Source organism: Lipophrys pholis (genome assembly GCF_963383615.2).
Source record: "Lipophrys pholis genome assembly, chromosome: 7".
NCBI lineage: Eukaryota > Metazoa > Chordata > Actinopteri > Blenniiformes > Blenniidae > Lipophrys > Lipophrys pholis.
This window is the reverse complement of record NC_137638.1, coordinates 17,499,215-17,519,758: the sequence shown is the minus strand read 5'-3', so window position 1 is coordinate 17,519,758 and position 20,544 is coordinate 17,499,215. Positions and strand designations below refer to the sequence as shown.

The 20,544-nt window shown below is 42.9% G+C and overlaps 1 protein-coding gene across 4 annotated transcripts in view; it reads right to left on the bottom strand.

Annotated features, from left to right (window-relative positions):
- Positions 1-20,544, bottom strand: part of smtnb (smoothelin b) — a 53,670-nt gene that overhangs the window by 5,548 nt on the left and 27,578 nt on the right. For 2 of the 4 annotated variants that reach the window (XM_080467532.1, XM_080467534.1), the window contains 12 exons: positions 17,976-18,652; positions 15,913-15,961; positions 14,485-15,081; positions 12,191-12,264; positions 3,291-3,476; positions 3,050-3,125; positions 2,890-2,922; positions 1,006-1,179; positions 801-863; positions 616-700; positions 351-527; positions 134-260 (listed from right to left, as the gene is read on the bottom strand). In XM_080467532.1, coding sequence (XP_080323658.1) covers positions 134-260; positions 351-527; positions 616-700; positions 801-863; positions 1,006-1,179; positions 2,890-2,922; positions 3,050-3,125; positions 3,291-3,476; positions 12,191-12,264; positions 14,485-15,081; positions 15,913-15,961; positions 17,976-18,652 — 2,318 coding nt within the window. The remainder of the gene's footprint in view (positions 1-133; positions 261-350; positions 528-615; positions 701-800; positions 864-1,005; positions 1,180-2,889; positions 2,923-3,049; positions 3,126-3,290; positions 3,477-12,190; positions 12,265-14,484; positions 15,082-15,912; positions 15,962-17,975; positions 18,653-20,544) is intronic. The other 2 variants (XM_080467533.1, XM_080467535.1) reach the window with 1 other exon arrangement.

Genomic DNA, 20,544 nt, shown 5'->3' with positions numbered 1-20,544 from the left:
ACATTCCCAAAGTAGGAAAATATTATCTCAGCCCAAAATATTCTCTCAGCTGGGGTCCAGATAAAGCTTTAATGGGTTTATTGGCTGACGCTGAGGATGAGCGCCGGGCACACAGAGGATTTCTGAGGCTCACCTCGTATGAACGGGTCTTGGCACGACACCAGTCAAGCAGCATTTGTTTGATGGAGTTTGCATTAGGCACACCAAAGCTGGTGGAACGCTGCACCTTGTTTACTTTGGCCACTGCCTGGTTTCCAGGGCTGAAATAGAAAAAGTGAGTTCCGTGTTAATATTTACATCCTCCGACATCCTTTCCTTTCTTTGGTAGTGCTACCTCTGCTTATCCTCACCCGTTTCCCTCCTTCTCCAGCTTTTCTATCATGGCCTTGCGAGCCTGCATGGCGGAGGTCTTCGGCAGAGTTTGCGCTCTCATCAGCTCTTTGCGCCGCTCTGCCTGCCGTCGCTCCACAGCGGCCAACCCACTGCTGCCACTTCGAGACGACGTGTCATCCTCGCGATCAAACACACTGAGGCAGTGGCATCAAGTTAATTTGTGAATGACAAGGGCGGGGGGGGCGGGGTCTTTAAACACAGTGCCAGTGCTGCAACACTCACCTGCCCACTTTTTTGGTTGTGTTGGAGGAGGAGGAAGAGGAGGAGGAGGAGGAATAGCTGTATGACTTTGACTGGACTGTTCCTCCTGAAATAACATGCAGACATGTGGTTGATATCAGTGAAAATGCTGAAATAATTGCTGAGGAAATACAGAAAAACAAAAGGCAAATAAAATCATGACTCACGGTCTGTTTTCTGCACATAACTGGCCTCCACAACTGTGCTGCGTGTTGATTTGCTCCCATCATCTGAACACAAACACAAACACACTTCACATTATTCATATGACATGAAATGGGGCCGGCTTTAAATGTGTTTATAGTTTCTTTTTAATCCATATTTATTGTGGATTGTGTTTTGATCCTCCAAACACACAGAGAAAAGAAATACCAGACTGGGCGAAGCGGTCTGTCTTTGTGACTTGACTGAGGGTTGAGCCGTCTGCTGACTTCTCCACCTTCCTCATCACCACCTCTCCAACGCCAGTGCGACCTTTCTGCGTTCGCTCCTCTCTCTGCTGCCGCAGCTCCTGCAGACGAGTCTCGCGCTCCTTCTCTCTCTGGTCTGCGGATTAATGAGAGGAGAGGAGGTGCAGAAGATAGAGAGATGATGTCAGTGGAAAAAGAGGAGGACGAGGAGGAGGAGGAGGAGGATGGGAAGGCATAAACAAGCTGACAGCGCCTCATCTGACTGCCACAAAGATGGATTGAAATGGGGCTTCCACATTCGAGGCGATAGATTTCAATGTTCTTTCCACGGCACCGTAAAATTCCTCCTGACATACAAACACCCACAGGTGGGGGAGCTGCAGCCAAGCCACATCCGTCAAGTCTCATGTCCTCCACAAACATCACACATCAAAGGCAAACACTCTTATCATCCAGTGTGAAAGGCTGAGCCAAATTCATTAATGTTCAAATTCCTGATGACTGTGGAAATGCAAAGCTTAGGGCAAAGTGCAACGTCAGTCATCTTGTATTTCTTTTTTCATCTCATAGTAAAATTACTTAAACAATGACTCTTCTAAGCATCATGGAGCAACGTGTATATAATCGGGAATATTCAGATACTATAAGGAATATAGAGGAAGCTGGTTATTATCAAATAATGATTAAAAAACGGTGAGATTACATATGATCCTAGATTTCTTCTTGGCCCATTTCGTTCTTGTCAGTATTTGCATGTGAATAAACATAATTAATAATAATCTAATTATTAAACATGACAGTGGCTGGTAACTACTGTAAATTATAATGGAGTTTCATCAGCGTTTCACTTCTGGGGCCACTTACAGCCCTATTTGAAAATAATATGAAAGTATAAACAGCTCCAAGTTTAATACAATGAAATGGGAGTACATTAAAAAATGTTCTTTGAAGAAAATAAATGTAATCTGAATACTTATCAATAGTGTTTGTATTCAGACTATTGTGGGGAACAAAGCCTATTGTTTTCATGACCACATGCTTTCAACAACCTTCGACAAAGTCCCCCTCATATTCTGGCTTTGATGCCAATTGCCATTTTGCTTCCAATAAAATACATCTTTTACTGCTCCATTACTACAGCCATCACTGCCATCTACTGTTCCCCTTATTGAAATAATAACCTGAATCTCCTCTTTGAGATCGTTACATAAAGCAGGGTCATTCCACGGGCAGGATTGTACCCTCATGCCTTTCAGATCTCCGAATTAGCATTAGTGTTATTTCAAGTATATTCTTCATAGACATGTATTTACATAACTACTGTAATTTCCCAACTTTCAATTGCTTGCATTTTCTGTTTACCTCTGTATCCTGCGTATTTCAAATGGATGTTTCCATCAGTCAGTTAATCTGTCTAAGAGATTTATACTCGATTTTAGTTGGTTCTGTTTGCCATTTGTCCAACCTCAGATCCTTTGTGTATCCTCGAAGCCACCGAGTGTGTTCAAGTTTTACAGTGCAGAATAAGATCTGTAAATTCTCTAAAGTAGTTCAGCTGTTCAGTTAAACACAACAAGGTGCCAAGAGAAACCACACTGTGAGTGCTCACTCTAAATCAGAGACTATATCAGCTGTGTTGCATCACTTCAAGATGAGTGTTTGACCCTCCAGGTATAAAAAAAACAACACAGGATTCATGCACGTTCACTGCCAACATATCCTTCATTATCAACCACATCTGAGAGATTGAAGTTCGTAGTGGTTTGACAATGACAGGACGGTGAACAAACAGACAATTGCAGGCAGGAATCAAGTATAGATGCACACTGCACACCACCTGTCCTACCTATTTCCTCTTGAGTGCATCCCAGCATGGCCTCTGAGAGTGAAATAAACATGTTGGTTGGAAAAAAGTGTGTGCAACTAAAAAAACAGATCTGGTAGAAATCAGCAGATATGAGAAAATGAAAGGAGCAAAACTTTCCACATGATTTGGGCTTCATTACCTCTCTTTCTCTTGCGAAGGTCTCTCATTGCTGCACGGATCAACTTCCTCTCCTCAAAGTCTTTTGACTCATCAAGCTTTGGAAGGGGAAAAAACAACATACCATAAAAGTTGCACTTTTCAAAAAGCAAAATGGCCCAATCGCCATTTATGTAAGCGGCATGATGGACGTTGTTGTACTCAATTCAAAGTGATGCTTTTACATTTAAATCATCCAGAATTATAGCTTGGGTGTGAAGTACCATTTTGTCTAGGAGCTCCTCATCCTCGATTGCGGCCAGCTGTTCAGCGGTCAGCTTTCCCGAGAGTTCGACGGGTTTGGCCTGAGTGCTGGATCCATTGGGGATGGCTGGGACGTGACACGCCACCTGGACAGCGGGTCCAGCTGAAAACACCGGCTCAGAGGCGACAACAGGCTCAGTCTCCATCTGCACAAGACACACATTAAACACTGTATGAACATCTGCACGCAGACATGGAAAAGGGATGCAGGAATGGCATTTATGGATCTCAGTCTGTAAAGAAGGTTTTTCAAGAAGAAAATGGTGAACTTAGGTGAATATAGGCATTGTCATCAGAGAGATTACACATTTAGAATCTCCTAATCTGGAGGTCAGGGTCTGAGCTGTGTACTTACTAACCTAGGAAAAGGTTTTAAACATGTATTTGAAGTTGGCTGACATTTGGGAAGTAATAAGCATAGGGGGGATTGTGGTCGAACACACCAAAGCCATAATAAGCCTGAGTGTGAAGTTTCCCGCCCTCTAATAATCTCTTTTTGTGCCAAGACCGCCCACTCACTATATCTCAGCGCTTTTTCAATCTCCTCCATTTTCCACCAAGCCAGCTGAAGTGACAGTAAGCACATGAGAGTGAGAGGAACTCTGCCAAGGTGCTTTGCTCTTGGTCCATGGAGTGGAACTGACGAATGATGAGTCTTAATGATACTAAGCTGTTTCCAACCTAAAGTTTGTATGACAGGTACGGTATACCAACGTCACTTCAGGATGGGTTTGACTCATAATGAGATGCAATCCCTTTTTCTTATTTACTTTCCAAAATGATTGTTAGATCCTTCAGAGGAGCATTATAGATTAATTAAAACTGGCATTTTTTTTTAGTGAACAAGAAAGCTCCAAACAGTGCCTTCGAAATTTTGATATTGATTTGAATGCCTGTGGTGTTTATAGGCTCTTGGTGTGGCTTCAGTGCCTCTGTTTTAACTGGGTCCAATTCCAGATATAGCTCAGACAGCTGGTCCACAGCCTGGCGAGCACCCCTCCGCCAGAGAAGTTCTCACCACAGAGGAACAATAGGCAGCCACAGAACAGCGTGATCATAGGTGGCCCCTGGTTTTAAGTCTTTTCTGGATGCAGAGTTCTGACCCATGGGACCGGCCGGACTGAGAGAACCTTGACCGACCAAGAATGTTTTGGGACACAACACAGCCAAACAAGGGCTCCGAGTCAGGCAACAAGGGAATGTGAGTGGGGTGAGAAACTCCCAGATAATCTCCTGCATGTCTAAATGAGCTTCACTATACCCTCCAGCATCCGAGACACCGTGGAATAAAAAGCCCCTTTTGTTTAAGTATTCTTTGAATGATAGGAACTAACCTTTGAGAAAACTGAAAAACCATTTCTAGCAGCTTCATAAAAAACATGACTTGAGAGAAGCGCCACATAGATAGTGGGAAACATGGCCAGATAAGGTCACCTCTCATTATCACATCTGTCTGCAGAAGGGATTAACACTTGAGAGAAGCCAGTCACTTATAATTAAGTAGGTGATTGGCCAATCCTGCTGTCTTCAGATGATTAGACAGGAATTACAGCGTTGGATTTTTTTAATAAGCAAAGATTTTTCAGTAAATACTCAAAATTTCATCAATGCAGTTGCTGTTAAAAGGGTTTCAGGAGTACACAAAGCAAATGCATCTCAGTACAAGGGCAAAATGGCTCTCTAGTCAGACATGATGACTGGGTGACTTAAATTCTAAATACAAAGCTGTCCCTACAACACCTTCTTATATGGCATACTCAAAAAAGCATTAAAAACTCATTAAGAGTCCTCTCATTTGAACTAAACAAAAAAATTAAATCTACATCTACATCATTTCAGAGCGTTTCAATACTTTTTATTTGTTTACTTCTACCACAAGTTTTCCGAATTGGACCAAGAAAGAAGATTCCATTTTTTACAGGAAATCCACAACCTAGTATAATCATTTTGTTCTCTGACAGTAAGTGTGCAGCCTCTCAGCAGATCACAGGAGTGTGAGCCAGGACACAATCTGAGCACATGGTGTCAGAGGACTGGAATATCTCTGTGACAGACTGCAGTAAAGGCCTTTCCGTAAACACAATGTCACAACTGACTGACAGCTGAGATGCTCAAGCTGTTTTTTCCAGCTGATTTACAAGCCATGATGTAAGAATAAAACCAATGGAAAGCAATGAGAGGTGAACTGTAGGTCAGTGAGTACAGGAGTGTACTACAGAGTATTGCTGGCACGGCGTACAACACATAGCCAGCTGATCCTCAGGTATTAGCTCCTTTGATATTTAAAAAATATATATTTTATCAGCTTTATTTAAATTAAAATGGATTTAATTAAACATTAAGGAGAGCGGTACCATGCTGTCGTTGAAGGAAATGTTTGCCATCAGAGAGGGCGCAGAGAGGGAACGGCGAGTGGCGAATGTAGGCGGGTGAGGGACCAATGAGGCCTCTGACATCTGAGGGGTGCTTGTCTCTGGAGACTGTGGTTCCTGGAGGCTTGATGAAGTTTCCTGGGATACAATCGATTGACTGTGTGGAGGATTATTAGCTGGTGTGTCCTGTTGTGCGACTGATGGAGAATTCTGGGTAGTGCAGGATGAGGGATCATTCGGTGCTTCAGGAGTATCCTCCTGGTGAGTGCAGGGTAAAGTTTTGGTGTCGTGTGCATCCTCCTCACTGGGAAGTTCATGCAGTTGGGGATCAGGCAGCCCCATCGCCTGACACAAGGCTTCCACCTGTCGGACCATCTTCTCTTGCTGAATCCTGAGCCACAGGTTCTCCTCTTGAAGCCTGGCGAGAGCCTCAGCAAGAGGAGCCACCTGAGCTCCTGCCTCCTCCAGACGGGCTTCCACTCGCTTCCCGAAGGCCTGCAGGTCGCTGTGGATCTCCCCGACTGCACACCGCAATGTCAGCTCAAATTTCTGGACTCCAAATGGTTGTTCTTCATCCTCAGCTTCCTCTTGAGCAAGCAGGTCACCTATTACTTCTTCCAGTCCTGACTCTGCACACGCACTATCTGGGCTGCCCAATGCCTCTGGAGCCTCCGAGGCCGGGAGGAGATCCAGGTTCACTCCAGGCATGGCCAGAAAACAAATTAGTCAGGCTTACAAGCCAGTTCTCCTTTAGATTAAATCCACTTAAATGTAGCAAAACTTCAGTCAGTCAGACCAGACAAATCATCAGATTGTGTCATGCGTCTATGAGTCAAAGCTGTCCGTCTTGTCTATTCGTCAGAGAGCATTGAAAACAATGACTGTGCTTTATACCCCGAGCAAATCTCCCTTCTTTACAAGCCAGCCAGCCAGCCCGACAGCCAATGAGCACAGGAGGAATCCTATTTCCCAGGCAGCCCCCTCCCTCTTGTTTCCAGGTGCCCTGGACATGTATATTTATGTCCTGCTCCACCATTATTCCAGCCTGTCAGTCCCGGGGCAAAAGGGGTGGAGGCAAAAGGAGGGACAAACATTTTTAAAACTCGCCCCTCCCTTTCCAATTTTCCTTTCATTCATTCCACGTCCTTCACACCTCGGCTGGCAGGCACTGAGGGTTTAGATGTGGCTCGAGGTCTGGGCTGAGTTAAAAGAGTGTCACATTAGGCTTTCAATTCTCTTGAAATTGCTTTCCAACAAAACACAACAGACTCCCGACTAATCAGGTCACTGCCTTTGTTTGACTGTGATTCAAGGAAAATCTCCAGAGAGAGGATCATTCCATGAAGGGCAAAGTGTTTGAGGCCGACTGTGCAGGCAGGGTGAGGATGAGAAAGGGCCCTTTCCACCAAAGCTTGGGCGAGGATGTTGAAAAAGACATCACAGCCTGTCTAACATTTAGTTTTAGGCTTCTTGGCGGATTAACAGCAGTTCAGCTGCTGCTCACATGGATGCTTTAAGTGCTTCAGTGTTATATGAAAAGCTCTCCAAGGGCTCGGTGTCTGTTCTTTATACTGCTAGATGCTCAAGAGCATCCAGTTTAAAAGCATACCAAATATTTCTCACCTGGAGTCAATTGATACTGTACGTTTTGCATGTTTGAGCGCAGTCTAAATAGAAGCTACAAGAGGCGGCACAAAACAGAAGGTGAATAATTTGAAACTCCTGCTGCCGTGCCCCAAAAAATTATAAGCAACAATAGTCCAAATGGAGAGCACTATATTGTAAATACATGCTTCTAAACCGAATATGGAGGCTGTATAACCAATGTGCTATCTTATCTAAACACAATACCACAACGCATTAGAACTCCCAGACAAATGGTTGATCTGGCAGTGAGAAGAAAACAGTGATGAACGACAGTCATGGTCTCTTTAATATACAGGTGGCTCTATCAGTGCCGAAGAAAAGCTTGCTTTGAAAGAGTGGCGAAAAACAAATGGCAACAAAAATAAATTTGTTCCTTGTTTAAAACACACATTAGAAGACCAGAAAGCCCTTCATCAAAATGTATTTAGCTGCAACCCTTTTAAAGAGGCCACCACAGCAAGTCAACACAGATAAATATACTGTATGGTGTAAGCTAATTTTTACGACGGGTTTGAAACCAGGTTGCAGCAGGGAGTGAATCACAGAGTCTCACACACTCAAGGTCAAGATTTAACTTGAAGCGCCACCAAGGAGCATTTTATCAGAGTAAAGTAAAAAGCAAAAATAATGTAGAAAATACCGTAAACAAAGATCTACAAGTGGTCCATAATGACTATATGTCTTAGCCAACTAACAAAACTGCAAACTGACGTCTTTTTGCACTCGTGAGCAGTCCTCATTGGTTCCAAACAAAGAATTGAGAATATTTTTGAGTGAGATTCTTAGAAATAAGAAATTGTTGTGGATCTACAGAGAACACTGGGATCAGATCGGCTCGTGTCTAAATGAGAGTATGAAGGTGTGCTGAATCAAGTGTTTTTGGGAACCATTAAATACGAAAGCGACAGATGGAAGGCTGAACTAAAAGCAATTGGAATAAAAGGAACAGAAACAGAGAGAGACTATAAAACACTGCAAGTCTTGGCCCATCAGTTGTGCAACAGTTAAAATCAAAACTGAAAGAGAGGATAAAAATATATTTTTACTTGTGTGTTTTCAAAATATGTTTACGCTTGAGTATAGATAAATATAGAAAAACAAAGCCAAATTGTAAAATCTTAAAGAAATGAAATATGATAATGTTGATGAAATTGTAAGGTTAAAAAAAATAAATTAAGAAATAGTTTCTATTAAAACCAAAATAACCCCTGAATAGAAATAAAGACTAATAGAAGAAAATAAGATCAAATAAAAAGAAAAATGCTATGGCAGATGTAAATTCATATTACTAATCTCTCTCTGTGTCTGTGGTGACTGTTCGTTCTGTGTTGCCTTTTAGGACTCTTAAAAAGTAAAAAAGCAACGCGACATTTCAAACTAAACAGAGTCAAACAAGCAAAGTTAATACCGATCATATCAGAACTTCTCTCTTGGTTTTACAGAGCAGACTTCAAACACATGTAACCTGGTTGTGTAAGCAGCACATGTCCTGGGTCATCTAACAATTGGGTCTTTCTTCTAGACGTGACAGTGAGACGATCCATTGCCGACTGTGGCTCGGTGTGTGCCTTCGCTCACGCTGCAGCACTTAACCAGTGTGACCCAGAGCTTGGCAGTAATCTCTACGACTTCAGGAAAGACTCACTGTCCGTCCTGTCATCGCTCGGGTTATGAAGCTAAGGCATTATTTATATTTGCATCCAAGGCTAAGAGCAGCGGTTGACATGGACAGATTGCTCTGATGAGTAGGAGCAGCTGTGATCACCGCAAACTGAGTCTCATCAATCAACTCGGGGTGCCACCTGTCTGAAATAAAGTCTCATCACTACACTACAACACTGCCCAAACATTCTAACCTCACCATTAATGCAACCCAAGTCAGGCCTTTTATTATAAATAATAAGGAGCCACTCCGCTGTCTGAGGTCTGTTCCGTTGTTTATAACCTTTATACTTTCCTCGTCCTCTCTCAAACAGATTTAAGGATGAATCACGGCGAAAGAAGGTGCTGCCATTATCAACGGATTTTTATAGGAATGAAAACAAAACATGTACGAATAGAGTAGATGTTGTGAGTTAGACCACCAAGAAAATCAGACCACCCAAACAGATCAAAGTTTTATACGGGAAACACTGCGGTCAATTAACAACAATCAACAAAACCAAACAGGAGGTTGTTGTACAAACTCATGTCGTCATGATATCTGCACTCTTCTTACTTCGATGAGCGCGGAAGGTTACTTAAGGATAAATCCTCTCCTGACATGGATGGCACACACAATATTGAAGCCTAACAACACTGGCGAAAGTCAGACAACAGGTGGTCTGCGGCACTGAGCAGCATGCCCACTCCCCAGCAGCGTGATGCTAACCACCAGTGTCTGCTGCTGTTTTTACAATCTCATTAGTGAAGTCACTCAAGCTCAGCGTTTGTAAGGTAAAACTTGGCAGAACCTGGCAGAAGCAGATGAAATAGCAGCTTATCCGAGAGATGAAAAGAGGGAGAACACGCTGAAGCAGCATTGCATGTTTATCAATGAAGGCATCGTTTTTAAAAGAACACAATTATGAAGCAGTTGCTACATTGACAGTGTGAGGATCATGGTCTCAAGCTGCTAAAATACTGTGTCACATGATAATTCATTCCAATTTTACGAATGATTAAATACAGTATTTATTTATTTTTTGATATATTTTTCTAATAACTTATCAGTCAATACTTTTTCATTTTTGTTTGTTTTCCATCTTCAAATACCACAACCTTACGTACCCCTAAGGGTTTCGGTCATTAGAAAAACAAACAAACTTAAAAAATCACAATGATGATAATTGATTAAATAAAAAATGCAAAAATTCCTTCGTCTTCATTAAGCGTGACGGAGCCGATCCCAGCTGATTATGGGCAAAGGCAGGGCAGACCCTCAATAAACAATCACAATCTGTCAAACACTATGACGACATGTGAAAGACATCAGATCAGCTTTGGGAACCACAGCCATCCATACAACAGACAAACAGTTCCTGTGCATCAACCACAGCGACCACGATGCAAGATTTAGCAGCTAAATAAATAAATAAGCAGACAATTGTGTGATAAGCTCTTCGTTTTACCTGACCTGAGTGAGGAGAAGCGGTAAGAAGTCCGAAGGATGGAGAAATGAAAGAACATGCATATTCATTTGTTTTCCTTTGGAGTGGTGAAGCTCTGTTCTGAGGGCATCAGACTGAATTCTTGATTCAAAACGGGGTCAGGAAGACCCATGATCAGTCCAATGTTATGGATGACTCGGTTTCAACAGAGGGAGCTCAGGTCAGTCAACTGGACTGCAATATTCTTGGAACCAATTCTGCCTGTTTGAACGGCTGATAGACACAGCATTGTCAAGGAAAAAGTTAATTCCTTTGCAAACTGTAACGTAAAAATTCAAGTCTGCTCCAATTTATTAAACAAAATGTAAAATTTGTTCAAATATTCACCAAAAAGGCCAAAATGACACAAACATTCCACACCAATCAAGAGTGCAAGGCTTGACCATAGAGAGAAAAGTGGCAACTGATGTTACTTGTGACAGTAATAACCAGAATCAATATGGCCACAAGTGGTATGAAGCAGATTCAGAGGAGCTTTTACCCTCCGTGACCATATTTCAAGGAAATGTTCAACTTAACTTAAACTAAAGTCTCATCAGTAGAATTTCAACTTTTAGTGTGCACAGCTATGTTGCCCTTTAGCTTATAGACATTTGCTGGCTTTGTTAGTAACAAACTTAAGACGATGAAAAGTCCACAACCTGTTTAATTAGAAACTGCATATTTCCACAAACATTAAATCACCATCAGTTAATATAGATATCAAAAGGAGATTATCTTACACACGTGAGCAGTGGAGAACGTTACCTGTATGCTGTAATGCCAGAGTGATGGTATCTTTACTTATGTGTGCCCTTGTTTTTCTACGCCGCAACAAGAATCTAAGTGATGGAGACAGTCTCTTTCTAAAACCTTAAATCCGCCCTGCCTCCTCCCAGCCCTAATTAACCAGCTCCTTCATCCCAGAACTAGATTACTGCTGTGCTCGATGCGGGAGCAAAGCTATTAAAATGTAAACGGGATATCACTTCTTCTCTTGTCTGCCTCCTAATCCTCCCTGATGAGGACACTTCCTTTCATGGAGTTTAAGGAAGAGGCAAATAGGAGTTTAGTTGCTCTAACCTCAGAGGTCACAGTGTGATGGGCGATGACTCGTTTGTACTCCCCAGCTCATTTTGACAGCAATCACTTTCTCCATCAGCAAAAGGCAACTTTGAGGAAAGCATAGTGTGGAAACGGTTGCATTTTTAAGTTTTCCATCCAAAATATGAAGAAGTGTGATGAGAGAAGCTCCTGTCGGTATATGTTTTAAGGCAGCTGGACAGTAATTGGTGTGGATGACGACAGACAGGTGCATTTTAGGAAACATTTCTCAGATAAATCTCAGTGGGCATGGTCTGCAGAGAGAAAAGCAGGAATGCTCCGAACACCTCCCTCCCTCTCTCTCCTCACATACCCTACAAGGACAGATGTGACTGGCTACCCACTCTGTGTTTGATAAACACTGTTCTTCCCTGCTCTCCCTCCTGTTCTCACACTATTTGTCCTTCACTCTCCTGGCTAGCTTGCTTCTCAGGCCTTTATGGGTGATTGCTGCGACAAAGATGCAGTGAAAACACCAGTGGGAGCCAATTAAGTCAGTCAGATTGAAAAATGATCGTAATTTCAAAATGGAAGCAACTGAAAAGTGATTTGTTATACGTGTTTATTAAACTCAGTATTGTGGCAGCTTCCCAAAAATGTAGATTGTACCTTGATGGAGGATGCTGAGGAGAACCCGGAGGAGGAGATCTTGAACGGCGTTGCTCTTAGACCGAGGGTCAACTCTAAAACAGAGACACCAAAAGATGAACATTAATTCAAAACTTCAAACATGTCTTGTCATGCTCCCAGGTGGATTCAGTTCACAGTTAGAGGACAAAAGGTCTCGCGGCTATAAATAAGTGCACAGATGAGAAATGTGCAAGGTCTTGTGCTGTAGTGGGAGCAATGAGTCAATTACATCACCAGCTGGAGTGTCATAAACAACAGATTCACATCTAATGAGAAAATGTAAATGATGCCACCTTTAATGTAAACAGCGTCTTCTTTATGGAGTTCCCAAAGTATGCGCACACACACACACACACACACACACACACACACACACACACACACACACACACACACACACACACACACACACACACACACACACACACACACACACACACACACACACACACACACACACACACACACACACACACACACACACACACACACACACACACACACACACACACACACACACACACACACACACACACACGAGGCAAAGCTATATAATAAAACGCAGGACTGACGCACACCAGAACACTGAAATGTACATTAAGGAGTCTCTGTGGTGCTTTTGAAGGAAACTGGAGACACAATCGTGGTCTGACTTGACTCAAAGAGAGACAGGCAGGTTCCCAAAAAAGGAGCTCAAAGTCATTAGAGCACGCTGGGATGTAAAGAAGCCATGTGAGCCTGATACAGGAGCCTGCTGGGGTTCCCTCAGCGTGTCTAGAGTGGAGACGGGAGTTATGCTGTACAGGGTGAAGCGGGTGAAATTACACAGGTCCAGTATGAGTGTTAAATAAACTGTTTGGGTTGGAGATCTTGGTAGCCGAGTAAAGCCGGAGCTTTAAAGACATAATTTCTGCAGAATGTTCGAACCGTTTTCACATTTTCACGGGTCTGACTTCCTTCCCGCTGTTCTATACAGAGCCATAAAAAAAAGCTAATTGTTTTGTTTCCACACTCAGGTGATAGTAACCAAAACATTTTAAGTATTTTTTAAATTACGGCCAGCGGTTAAAAAAAAAAGAAGAAGAGATTTTGCATGAAATACACTAAAATAAATTTTAAGTATTCAATCTTATCTGCAATTGATAGAAAATATATGGATGTTTTACTAGTTGGATTAAATTCTTTTGGAGGGGGGACACCGGCAAATATTTTAGTAAAAGCTCAAGTTGTTGTTTTCATTTAAATAATGAAAGGTCATCAGATTGTTATGGATAATAGTATATTTCATATATATATAACACTGAAACCTAAAATTATTGTTTAACAATTTCACTCCTTTCTGTTTATTTTTTCCAGTTAAAAGTTGTTTTCTCAGTATGTGCAGGTGGTGAAGCGGCTGCTCTTTAATTTACACCCCGGGTGTTCAGTGAGCGTTCATAAGAGTTATGGTTTCCTGACTCTTCACACCGACCTTCTGTTCTGTGTTGTAAGACCGACTACACAACAGCATTTTAAAATGTACTGACTCCACTCAGGTTGATATATACATTTTCTTGTGAGCCAGCAACACAAGGAGGTAAAGAATGAAAAACAAAGAAGGTTAGCACATACAAGAAACTGAGGATGTCACTTGACTAATTGACTAATTCTGTATTCCCGCAGACATTTTGTTAACTCAGATGAATGATATTTGTGAGTGAGTTCCTTTATAGAGTGAGGGCAGAAAATGAGCCCAAAATACAACAAACAATGCAGTTTACTACGCGGACTGGCAGGCTCATTCTTTCACAGTAACAGTATCACCATTCACTGCAGCCTGGGATGGTCACTTTATGCTTCTATTGTCTCAGAACGCCCGTCTGTTGACCGGTGACCTCAACGCCCTCCTCCACACTCAGCGGCGTGCCCACCCTATAACAAGTAGCCTTCAGTGCAACCATGACATTCAAGATTCAGCACAGACATCTATACACACTTGTCCATCTGCTTTGTTTCTTTAGCCTCAATAACACTCTTGTCATTATCTCACATGTGACTGATGGTGGTCACGTCCCACAGAGAGCAGGATTCCTCTGTGATCCCAGCAAGACAAGATATGCAGCTGCTAAATTAAGATTAATACCAACAGAAGTACAATCAGCAAGCTTAGGAGTGAAAAGTGAAAACTTTACGGTTATTGCTTGATTTCTAATCAAAAAGGCTACAACATATTGAACAAACTGGCTCGTTAAAGGACTTCATTAGAGTGACCACTGAAACATTGATGTCCCTACCTGGTCTTTGCCCCAGAGCACTGGTGGTGATGCGTGGACCCATGGTGGTGGTGATGGGTACGATGTTGCCTCTCGGAGCTGACGTGGAGGAGGTGCCAGTGCGCCCATCCTTGATCTCGATGGTGAGGAAAGTCTTCATGTCCGGGTCTGCCTCTCCCTCTGTGACCTTTTTTTCAGCTGCTCTCCCTGGGGTCCCGTCTTCCTTTGAGTTACTGGAGGCGTGCACATCTTTTTCAGCTGGATGCTTCATCCCACCCATGGAGCTCTGCGATTGGCTGGCTGAGGGCAGAGGTTTGTTGGCCACACCTCTCGACTGACTCTGGGATGCAGCGGAGGTGTTGGATGTGGAGTCTACACGTGGCCTCGCTGGCCTGTCTCCAGATGTGCCGAGGGATGCTGCTGCATCTGTAAACAACTCGGTGGATCTGGATAGATTGGTGAGGCCTCTGCTGCCGGACGGGGTCCCGTTTCTCAGGGGAGTTTTCTTCAGAGCGGTGATGTTTGGACTTTGGCTAGGTTCTGCAAACCTGCGCATTCGATCACGAACAGAGTTTGTTCGGCTGAACTGCTCCAACACGACATCTTTCTTCTGGGGTGCTTCAAGAAAAAAATGCAAATTAAAGACGGTTAGTTAAAACCATAGAAAAACATTTATTGTAATGAAGTACGAAGGTACAAATCTCCAAAGCACTACAAGACATTTCACAGCAAAACATCTTGCCAATGCTATTATTTGCGCGAGCTTTAAAACAACATAATACCGAGTAGGACGAACTGTTATAAACTTTATTACTTATCATCTCCATCTCCTCTTCAGTAGCCTTCCATAAAAGCTGTTCCTCCTTTCCTTCACTTTCTAGGATTCTCCACCCCTTTATTTTTCCTGACATAACCTCACCAATTTTGGCACATTCTGTTGTCCATTTATTGCACTAAATGCACGTTTCATCCGCGAGTCCTCTATTTTTACGTTCTCTGATCCTTAATACAGTCAGGTGATGTGTACAAAGCTTAGAGCCAGGGGTGGACACAGTGGAAGAAATGTGAGTGATTAAAGGAGAAGACATTCACTGAGGTCATGCTAACAAAGAAAAAATATTCCACTCAGGAGGGAAACCGCAATTTATAGTGCAGTGGACAGGGGGCTGTCTCATAGAAAATGAGATATATCACAAAAAGCTCTTTTCTTGGCCCTCTCTCTTGTGAGTGGCCCTATATGGTCACTGCAATAGCTTTGACAGTTTCCACATAATTGATCCCGCAGGCTATGAACCATCTGTTGTTGTGTAATAAAGTGAAAAATGTCTTTAAAAAATTTTGAAAACCCGCTCAATACAACTTAGTGCATTTACAGTTGACAAAAGAAAAATAGCAGAAATATTGTCAGTGTTCAGAATATTTTTATTAAAAAAAATAAACAAATCTTACCAGAATCTTTTGCTTTTCCATGATTGAGAGACAAATCATTTATCATCATCTATTAAAGAGAAGAGAGAGAAATGTGACAGTCAGTGCAGGAAATTAAGGATAATCATTCCCTCTGCCTGGACTGACAATCACAGAGCGGTTCGTGTTTGACAGGGCAGTAATGCACATTCGTGAGGGGCCTCAAGCTGTGGTGGCAACTACACACAAGCACACAGTCCTTAACACAGCACTGACCGGTTTGTGTTTTCATTATGTAACATTTGGATTTGCAGTGAAGCAGTGGGCCTCTGTTCTTTTTTTGGCTGCAGGGCCGCGATGAACCCCGGCGTGTTTACTTTAGTCTCAGGAGACTGAGCATCAGCGCATATCACAGAGAACAATAAAAGAAGTCCAGGGACAGCCTTAGGTAAACACATTAAGCTCAACGACACGATGGCGTCATGGCGACCGGAGCCCCAAAGATGGGAAACGTTGTTTGGCTGTTAACAGCCGGGGACGAGAAATGAGCTCAGTGCGTTTGTGTGTAGTCAGAGCTGCAGGATGAAGAGATGCAGGATATCTGTCCTGAGGTTCCCTCTCGGACGCCAGGTGAGGCTGACACACTGAGCTGAAGCAGAGATGGTCAGGTGCACCATTTGTTTGTGTAACCAGGAAACAGAGGACAAACAGCATGTGACAGGTACTCGGCCCGCTCCGTTTATGGATGCCGATGTGACCCGAGTGTCACTGAAGAATGGAGTGCTGTAGTTTCTTGCCATGGATAACGATTTGGAAAGAAAAAGAGTTTCCCTGTTGCTGTGCAGCTCAGCACCACTCTCTAGTGGTGCGCTGATGATAAATACTGGTTCATACCTCCTTGAAATAAAGCATGGTGAAGTGTCTGTGGTTTTCTGAGAAACCGCTGCAGTGATTGATTGATTGATTGATTGAAGTGTTTATTTCGAATAAGGTACGAAAACAAATAAGAAAAAAAATAAAAGAAAATTAACAAGTTTTCCTCTCAAATAAATAAATAAATGAATAACAGTAATAATAATATAAAATAAATCAAGAAAAACATCGTCAGATGAGTATTCGAAATGGAGTGAGAAGAAGTAAAAACTTATTTACTCTCACCCCTTGTCACAAGTAAATAATATAATTATTCCTTCCATCGCACGCGCGCGCGCGCGCACGCACGCACGCACGCACGCACGCACGCACGCACGCACGCACGCACGCACGCACGCACGCACACACACACACACACACACACACACACACACACACACACACACACACACACACACACACACACACACACACACACACACACACACACACACACACACACACACACACACACACACACACACACACACACACACACACACACACACACACACACACACACACACACACACACACACACACACACACACACACACACACACACTATATATATATACATACACATCCATTCATACATATCTACAGACAGACATAAACACCTATACCCACGCACACAAGCCCACAGTGCAAGGAAAGAAACGAACAATATAAATAACCAAAAGAAATGACCAGACATTTGCCCCTAAAAATAGCCTAGTGCACTGCAAATACTCTCTAAAGATAATATTATCTACTTTCAGGTCCAAGATTTCCTTCTCAAGAGAGAACACCTGTAAAATATTTATTGTTACTGTTAAATGGATGATAACATTATTAACATGTGAAAATAAACATTGAATTTGTTGTAAGTGTAACAAAGACAAATCATTTTTTAAATGAACTTTAGTGCAAAACAGCAGCTGCAGATTGAAATCTTTATAAGTTTTGTGTCAGTAGCTCAAGAGGATTTATGTTTTTTTATTGCCTATATGGATCTCAGCAGCCTTGAAGACTGATGGAAGGGAGGTTTGGTGTGGCGCAATTTGGTTTGAACTCTTTGTAATTCAGCTCATCAACCCCTTATTTCAGGGAGTCGGTGTTAGGTTAACCCTCCAGTTACTTATCTTGACCTCTGATGGTCATCTCATGCAGCCAGTGTAGTTTACCTGTTGTATCTGGAAGTCAGTAATTACCTTGGTGCGAGAATTGTGCTCATCTGTAGGATCTCTCTGGGATAAAACAGCCCCATCGGGCTGCTCCAGGTCATCAGCATGGTTCTGGTCGGACTGAGCAGGGACAGCGGCTGGGTCTTGGCTCCTGCTCTCGGTTTCTGAATCTGTGCTGCAAGTAGAAGCACTCGTGGCAGCCTCCACCTCTTCTGCTAGACCCGGATCCACAGAGGACATGCCGACGCTCTGGTCAGAGGTCCCCGAGTCCGTCCGTTTCCTGCTGGCCACACTGATGCTGTCTGAAGCCCCAGACCCCAGACGAGGTCTGACACATGAATCAGAGACATCAGAGCCCAATCTCTGTCTGGCATTAGACTGAGAGCTGTTGCTCCGCTCTGAGGCTCCGGAGTCCAGACGGCCACGCTGTGAGGAACTCTGGCTCTTGTCTGAGGCACCGGAGTCCAGCCGGGCTCTGTAGGCTGAGCCCAGGCTCTTCTCGGGGAGAACCGAATCCAGATTGCACTGGGAGCGTACAGACGACACGCTACGGTCTGAAGCTGTGGAGTCTGACCTCTGGCGCTGAGACAGAAGCAGGTCGGGCTCTGGGGTCAGAGTTTCTCGCTGATGCTGGATCAGCAGAGGTCTGGAGCCATCATCTTTCACCAGGTGATCCAGAACCAACACCATGCCTGAGTTGGACCCTGTTAAATAAAACACATATGAAAATGTTAATGTGAATGAACTTATTCTCATGCCACATTAAATTGAAGAGGGTGTTACTGTATGTGAGAGAGGAGTAGGTGATGAAGGCTGAGACTTATGATGTGAATGAAATACTTCCGCAGCACCGAGGCCTCAGGAGAAGCTGGGAACTGAGAAAGTATCCCTCCAGGATCACAGAGAAGGCAAGTGGAGACATGAGAGGATGTGGACATTTCCTCCAGACTGGGCTCAGTTCCTAAGCCAGATTTGTGAGATTGTGTTTGGTGAATGTGTGTAAGCCAGGAAGATGGCTGACGAGCAAAGAAAGAGAAGAATGTGGCACATCTGTAGGAGGTAAAGAAACTGCAAGGAGTCTGGGAGAAAGTGGGGGTGAAAGACAGAGAAATACTCTCCCTTCCCTCCTCTTTGTTTGGCGCTCCTTCATTACTCCCTCTCTCCTCAGGAAACCACACTCCAAACAACACAGTGGTGCCCACATCCTCCCTGTGATACTCTCTACCTTCAACACCCCATGGTGCTGCTATATGATAGGCCATCTGAGGTTGTGTATGTACCGCAGATAAGAAAAACGGTTAAAACCAAAGAGAGTGTATTCAGTTCCCACATCACAAGTGCACAGCACGACATGAAAACACTTGTGACTGACCTTAATTTGCACCAACTTTGCAACCAAATTGGGTTCACAGAATATGCAGGTCTGTCATTTACAAACCAAATCAAAGGGAAGCTCCAGTGACCGGAGGCAGCCGGGACTTCCTCAGACACCTTCAAGGGTGAGTATTCACAGCCTCATTTCAAGCATCTGATCCGTATTTCGTCATTAATTGCTTAACGCCTCACAAAAAAGAAGCCCGAGAAATTACACGCCAGTATTCCATAATTGACATTATAACGACATAAAAGGTAATTACTTGAGACGTGACAGAAGATAAAAATAGCCGCTTGTTGCAAGTTGCGGCTCCAACAGACATGCTGATTATGTAAGATGGTCCGAGTAGAAAATGTGATTAGAGCAAACAATTAGAACAATAAATTGCTCACATGTGACATTCAATGCTCCATTGGACACCAGTGTCCATATTTAATGATGCACTCAGCCCCAAACTCAATTACTGGCCAACTGCAACTGAAGTGGCAGCCAAAACCCATTGCTTTCCTCAAACCCTCGCGTTATTGTTCACGTCTTTACCATTGGAAGCTGTCGCACCTATTGTGTGGTGATTTTCTGGGAAAATCCCAACTGCTGCAGCATAATGAGAGGCTTGCTTTTTGCTTGAAAATAGCTGCAAAAGCTGCCGGTCATTTATAGAGCAGAAAACAAAGAACAAGCAAGAGTCTCCTTTATGCTGCAACTTACAGTGAAGCAGTGACCCGAGGAGAGCCCTTACTGTAAACAGATTAATGCCTTTTCTTTTTTTTTTTACTTTCTCTCAGCTGCTGTGAAAAATGGTTTATCACAAGGTCATCACGCCTTGGCTCTGGCAAAACAGTTTTCTATAGAAAGTGTGGAGACCCCATGAGGCCGATGGCTGTCTTAGCCATTTATTGAAGTGCACTGGAGAAACACTAATAGAAGTTGTTACTAATATAATACAGTTTGGAAACTTTGACATACAATTAAAAAAATTTTTTTATCTATACACTACAATTTGTAAATAAATTAAATATTGCAATAAATGTAAAAAATATGAAAATGTCACAGGTTTTTTTTTTTTAAATAATTGTGGGAAAAGTAAATTTTTCAACTGCATTCTAACTTTGATCAGATGCACTATATTTTATAATCATAAAGTACTTTGTATTTTTTGTTGGAACGCAGGAATTTCTCAAGTTGGGATCAATAAAATTCATCCATCAAACCTCCCTACCC